The 6,945-nt window shown below is 40.7% G+C and overlaps 1 protein-coding gene across 1 annotated transcript; it reads left to right on the plus strand.

Moving 5' to 3' along the window:
• Positions 1-1,845: 1,845 nt before the first annotated feature.
• Positions 1,846-6,735, plus strand: PPDPFL (pancreatic progenitor cell differentiation and proliferation factor like). Its single transcript, XM_063299270.1, has 5 exons — positions 1,846-2,020; positions 3,205-3,292; positions 4,192-4,284; positions 4,494-4,590; positions 4,890-6,735. The coding sequence occupies exons 2-5, from the start codon at positions 3,238-3,240 to the stop codon at positions 4,900-4,902; spliced, it is 258 nt and encodes an 85-aa protein (XP_063155340.1). The 5' UTR covers positions 1,846-2,020; positions 3,205-3,237; the 3' UTR covers positions 4,903-6,735.
• Positions 6,736-6,945: the final 210 nt, after the last annotated feature.

The raw sequence follows: 6,945 nt of genomic DNA on the forward strand, positions 1-6,945 counted from the left end.
TCCCTTCTAGTCCTTCCACATAGCTACCACTGACCTGCCATGGCAGTGTGTGGGGCAGCTGACCGCGATGTGCCATCTGGCTGGTGCTATGACCTCCATACCATCTGTATCCCAAGCAGGGAGTTCTGACCATGTGCCTCTGTGATGGTTGGGATGGATGGCAGGGTATCAGTAAGAGGATATGGAGGGGGGATGCTTTTCCACAGTTCCTTGCTGCACCACTGTCCTTGGGGCTGGCATTGCCACTGCTTGTGCATGTGCCTGAATGTGGGCTTGGGCCATGTGGCTGCACTCTTGGTGCTTCCTATGGTTTGTGGCAGGCTGAAGAGCTACTTCTCTCTTAGACCCAAGGGACTCATTTAGCTACAGCAGGTGCATGATCAATTGTGGTTTTCCTGTGCAGGCACCCAGAACAACACTGTACCTGGCCCTTCTCCTGCCCTAAGGCCTCCAGGGGAGGACCAGGAGGAAGGAGACAGCGGCATGTCACAGCACCCAAGGTACTCTCCAATTCCCTACATGGAATACACCTGCTGCATATGAGCATTACTATTTGCCCTGGCTGTGCAGGGATGTCCTTGCTTCAGAGTGGAGGCAAAGAACCGCTTTCCCAGCCCCTTGCCCAGAAGCCAAAGAGAAAACAAAGGAAGCAAAGGAAAGGAGGCCTGTTAAGGCCTAAATGGGGTGGGTCTGTGTTGCACCACTACTAACAGAGAAAAGGGAAAGAGGGAACTAGTGCAGCAGTGCACTGTGTGGGAGCTCCTCCCATGATCCCACATAAGCTGGGAGAAGCACATTTTGATGCGTTTGCATTTGCTCCAGACGTGCTTCATGGTCTGGAGGAACTGTTTGCCCTCATCTCCCAAGTCACCCTCTGGTAGAGGGCAGTCTCTGGCATCAGGGCACTGCACCTAAGCCATGTTCACTGTAGCCAGGAAAAGATTTAGCAAAGTCTCTATTTCTTGCTGCCTTCCAAAAACACTGGGCGTTTTGTAGCAGGACAGCCAAGGTGGTTCTGAAACCCACTTGAACCAGGCAGGTCCCACACATGCATGTCCCTATTCCAGTTTGGGTGGGAGGGATGCAGAGGAAGGGGGATCCACCAAGCAAGACTTGCTCTAACTGCAGTCCAAACCAAATGCCCAACCAGCATTATTGCCATACTGGGGGAGCCAACAGAGATACAATTCCTTCTCCTGGCTTAATTTCATGCTGGGTGCAGCAGACAAATCACACACCTTGGACGGCAGTGCAGAATTGCCCTACAATTCCCATAATCTCTTACCTAGGCACATCATATTCGGGCTACAAAACCTAGCTAGCAGCCCAGAGAGATCTTTACTTTCGGCTCATGGTCATCCAGATCTTTGCACACCAGATATCATAGCCTAAATTTGACTAATGCCAGGCTGCTGCTGCTGCTGCTAAATTGAAGTTCCAAAGTTTGGAGGGATTACTTATCTCTGGGTTTAAGAAAACAAAACAAAACAAGCAATGGCTAAACCATAGAGGCCATTCACCAAGCCCATCACCTCCGCCACATCCCACGTGAACAAGCCAGGGAGCAGGGCGTTGCATCAGTTTCCCGAAGTTACCAAACATTCCCCGCCCAAGGGCATGTGCTTCTCCCCGACGAGTCAATCCCTCAGCGCGTGTCCAGAGTGTGGTCTATATTTGTTATTGTTGCCCTTGTCATCATACAATCGACCAGCAGGGCGGGGGGAAGAGGGAGCAAACTTTACCCTATTGAGCAAAGGAAAAGTTCCAGAGGAGAAGAGAGTTCGCGCACCCCGCCCCTTTCAGACGCCCGATCAAGTTTCAGCGCCCCTCGCTCCTCTATATAAGGAGTCGGACGTGGGAAGTTAGGGGTGCGCTTGCGAACAGTTCGTTGGCAAAGTCGCGCAGGCGGCGAAGCTTGATTGTTCCTCCGGGACGTACGAGGGGTTGGTGGGATCCTGGTCTTGTTGCCCGCAAATAGCGAGAAGGAGTTCGAGGACACTGCTGTGCGAGGCGGTGACAGGTAATCTCAACTCTGCTTATGCTTTTTTCCCCGTTCCTGTTTTTTTCTGTAGGGATGTTGGGATGCTGTGAATGCAAATCCACACTTTTAGTTAGGGGAAATTATTTCCTGAAGTTTTCTTTCTTTCGAAGTGACTTAAGCAAGAGACTTCATACGCTACTTTTCCGTTTAAAAGCTATGAGGATGCCAGCAAGTTGTTCTGCGGAGATTTCGCGAGACTGAATGCGAGTTGCTTGTTGGGACTAGTTAATCCAAGAGAGGGCTTTTTATGCGTTGTGCTTTGAAGAGAAGGCAGCTTGGCGTTTAGTCTGTTAAGGCTCTTGTGGACAAAAATATTGCTGTAGAATGAGTATTTTGTGGAATCTTTAAGTACATATTCAGAGTATGTGAGTGGGAATAAGACTTGATTCATACACAGAATGGCTTCTCAGCAAAGAAACCATTGCTTGTTCAAAGACCTAATCTGCTAGCAGCATAGGGAGCATGCTTTGTATTTTGGAAGTGTTGTGTCAGCCTGCACTTTTGAGCATCTTCAGCTACTGGGAAAAGAGATGAAAGTTGGAGGACTCGTTCAGTCAGAACAGACAGGATTGAGAAAGACAAATCCTCTAAATCAGTGTTCCTGAACCCTGGCAGCTTTAAGATGTGTGGACACTAACTACCAGAATTCTCTAGCCTGGCTGGGGCATTCTGGGAGTTAAAGTCCACACATCTTAAAGTTGCCAAGGTTCAGGAACACTGATTTAGAAGATTCATCATGTCTATCGTGAGACTCCAAAGAATTCTTCCAGTTGCAAGTATGTTTATTTGCAGCGCAGGACAAATTGAGGAGGACAGCTAGCAGGGTCACTGGCAAGGGATTGTGGGTACTGTAGTAAAAAATAGGAGGGCATCAAGTTGCTGTCTCCACCTTAAGTTTTTACAGAAGTGGAAAAAAGTGGGGTGGGGTTATTTTCATGTAACAAGAATAAATCTCAACACTTTGGGCACTGGTGAAGAAGCTGGGGTATAAATCAAATAAATTCTCACATGCTGTATGTTAAGTGTATTCTCTCTAGGAAACCCAATCTTATAGGGTATATGGTCAGTTTTGTTATGCAAATGTGTAATAAAATTTCCTATTCATAGGCTGCGGTGTTTTGGAAAACTAATATAGAGCTTTCCCATTTTCTTTCACCCTGCAGGGTGCCCCGGCTGTTTGTTACTCTGCAACAACAATGGCAGCTGTGCCTTCAGTTGGCTGTCTATTGGCCAAAAACCAGTACTACCGAAGTAAGTTTCCCCCCCTAAAATTGTGGGTGTTTTCCTGTGTCCCGAAGGAGATTAACATGATCTTAAAACCATATTTGCTTCTGTACAGAAGAGAGTGGCCTGAATAGCGCTTACGTTGGAACAGAGTTTGATACTTACCTTCCTAGCTAGCCTGGCTCCAACCAGGAGCTTCTTCACTCTCCTCCTGGATTCAACTTGTGAATAATTTAATATTATACTGATCGCAGTCCATCTCAGGCCTTTGATGTGCAACCTCTGTGTGTGATCTAGCCTGGTCATACAAATGATAAATTTGTGCACTTGAACCTAATGAAAGCCAGTAACTCCGAGCAGTGTTAATTGATAAAATACTAATGCTCTGTGTTTGTGAATAAAAATAAACCAGCAGCTTCCTGTTGGCCATGAAGGCCAATATTGCAAGCTTCCAAATGGAATATGAACAGTTTGTAGTGCTAATTCCAGCTACTAAGTGTGTTATTGACAAACACTCCCTCAGTCCTGGTATTGGTTCGGTCACCTGGCCTTTATTTCTTGAGTTATGTGAACTTGAGCAAAACAGAAATTAGGCTTGCATTCTGTTCGAATGCAGATTTGAAATAACTGTCCTCTTCTATTCTTACTTGACAGTTATGTTGATCCAGTCTTTTATATATAAAATGGCTCTACTCTTTTCAGAAGGAATTATAATCCGATTGGTAAAATGGGCATAGTGTACATGTTATCTGACCATCTTCTATATTATCAAGGGCGCTTCAGGTTTTGTACAGAAATATATAAAATATTGTTGGGCTTCTTTAAGAACAACCTGGATCCTAAATACTAGTTTATTTTTTAATAATAAATACAAAATACTCCCCATTTCCCAAAATAGAACGTAATATTTCAATTTCCTCACGTAGCACGACTGAATTCTGAGTCCAGTGTTTCCTCAAGCGGTTCGTCTTGCTGTTCTGACCCCTTGCCACTCTCAGAGCAGGAAAAAAATCACCATGGTATTGTACTTTTATTCAGTTTTCTAGCTATTGTTCAGAAAAAGCATGAAAAGCAGTTGCACTGTCCTCTATTGTGCATTTAATCTCTATATGTTTTAATTGAAATTTAAGCCTGATCTTTCTTTAATATTGCTGCTTCATTAAAAGTAATAGCCTTTTTGCTTTGAAGCTTTATTATATAGCGGACATTTTGTGTCACCCATTTATAGGTCTACCTGAAATATTTGAAAACTGGTGGATAAAAACCTTTTTTCACTGTGAGCCAGCGCCTCAGAATGTAGGCAGAAAAACCTTATCAGCCAGCAGGTAAGAACTGCTTCTCTCCTAGGATACACAATTTAGTTGAATGAATATTCTTTAGGATTTATCTCAGGCTAATGTGCCTTTTTGAGGTTCATTTGGATGATAATTTTAGCTGTAGTTTATACAGAAGGGTTGAATCCAGAGCAGAGCTTAAAATAGATCTGCTTATTCTGGACAAAGGCAGACTTTGCGATGATTCCTTCTGCCTTGTCTCCTAAACAGCTGCATTAGTTTCTCCCCAAAGCTTGGCAGTAATTCTTTACACTAATCTTGGCCATAAATCATAATTTCTGTCTTGACAGTGCGAACAGCTGATTGGGATATCAAGTTGAAAGTTCCTGCCAGGACATTATATACAGTCATTTCTTGAAATGCATTCACTTGTGTGAAGAAAAGGAACTGCTTGAGAATTCAGTTGTAGAAGAAGTACAGATTACCAAGGATTTAATCAGAGCTTATTCATCAAGCAACCATCATTTCAGTGTCTGCTGCAAGAATTCTTGATAATGAACAGGTGTTCAACATTTCATAAATTTTGCACTTCACAGGAGAAAATGCAAATGAAAAGTCTAGCTGATATTGTATGTCTGATAATTGTTTGGGATATCTTTTGCTAAATTGAAAAGCTATAGATTGCTTGGGTCAAAATCTTTTAAGGTTATCATGCCTTTGGTACAATGGTACCTTTCTAAGCAAAATAAACCACCTCTTCCCACAGAATTTAAGCTTTGGAATATTAACTGTGATGACCTTCTACTTAATGAATAATTTACTTAAATGCCAAATACAAATTTCTCTTATTTGTCAATGGCTAGAAGAAAACTTGTTAAGGCATTCGTTATGGAAGACTCCATTAAAAAACAAAAATGGAACATAGCACTAAACTCCTTACATGGAACTAATTCCACTATTTGCACTGGAGTTTTCTTCCACAGTTGTATTACTATTGTGTGTTACTGCTTTGATATCAAATAGTGTACAATTTATACCATCTCTTGAGATTGGAGATAATTTAAGAACTCTAGACTGAAATTACTTGATTTTACATGTACACAGTTCTGTTTTAAAGTGCAGAAAAAATTAATTGATAGAACAATTTTCTGCTTTGTTAATAGTTGTGAGTTTTATTTACTTACACTAAGGAATATATATTTGTATCACATGAGGAAATCTGTAGCTGCTGAATATTCCATAATGAATTATTTAATAGCTTGATGTTTTTAGTGTTCCTTTGCCATCATTTTATTTTTCTGGTTACTTATGCACAACTTTCTGTAGTATCAAATAGTAACAACAAGTTTTAACATGATGGCTTTGTCACTATGCTGCTTATCTGGATGCATAATGCTTTTAACAACACACACACACACACATCTAGTGGGAAAAGATTAATGTAGCACAGATAAATATAAACAAGCAATAAGCCAATTCTTAAAGTCTGCTTCCATTTGGGTATTCATCTTTTTGCTGTCTGTTTAACTTTGTACATAGAAGCCTATTTATAATACTGGCCAAGTGATGTGTTAATGTATATAACTGGTTTTTTTTATGAAGTTTTGTATTAATAAAATTGATTTAAAAAGTCTTCTGATTTCTTTTGAACAAGATCCGCATTAAATGTCTCTCTAGAACTTTGGTGGCAGAGAAGTGACGCTGTAAGCAATTTTGTGTACATGAATCTAGTAAATGCTTTTTCTTTGCCCTGATAGTTCTGTATATAATGTCCAATGACGGATGAAATATTTACTTGAGAAATAATAGATTATTGACAATATCCATTTATAGGCAGTGTAACCTTTGCCAGCTTTAAGCATGGGTTTGCAATTAGCTGTTGCTCTTCTGTGGAACCAGACTACAGTTCCCCTGATTTATAGCTAGACCCTCAGCTTAGGAAAGGCACCATGCTTGCTAAGATTAAAAAAACAAAACAAAACTATGCTTCATTTGGATTGACTCACCTATTGGGACATTTCAGGTGTTTTTATAGTTTGGTCAGCAATATAAATTAGTATAACAGTACAAACATAAATGATAGAAAGTTATGCTGTTTTTAAGCCATATGATTCACCATAAAATTTAGTTTATTATTACATAAAGCATGCATCCTTAATTTTATGCACTTGGGAGGCTTTACTCAAAACAATTAAATATAAATTATAAAACAGACTTTCATTGAAAAATACATGGATAATAGAATGTAAAGAATATCAGATGGATATATCTATATAGATATATATAACATCAATGCACATTACTCTTCAGAATAAAAGCTAATTAAATATACTGATAAACTTGTATCAAAGTCATTTTTTAAAATGTGAAACTCTTGTGAGCAGATAAATTGTACAAACTCTATCA

This window comes from Candoia aspera, chromosome 3 (assembly GCF_035149785.1).
Source record: "Candoia aspera isolate rCanAsp1 chromosome 3, rCanAsp1.hap2, whole genome shotgun sequence".
NCBI classification, from domain to species: Eukaryota; Metazoa; Chordata; class Lepidosauria; order Squamata; family Boidae; genus Candoia; species Candoia aspera.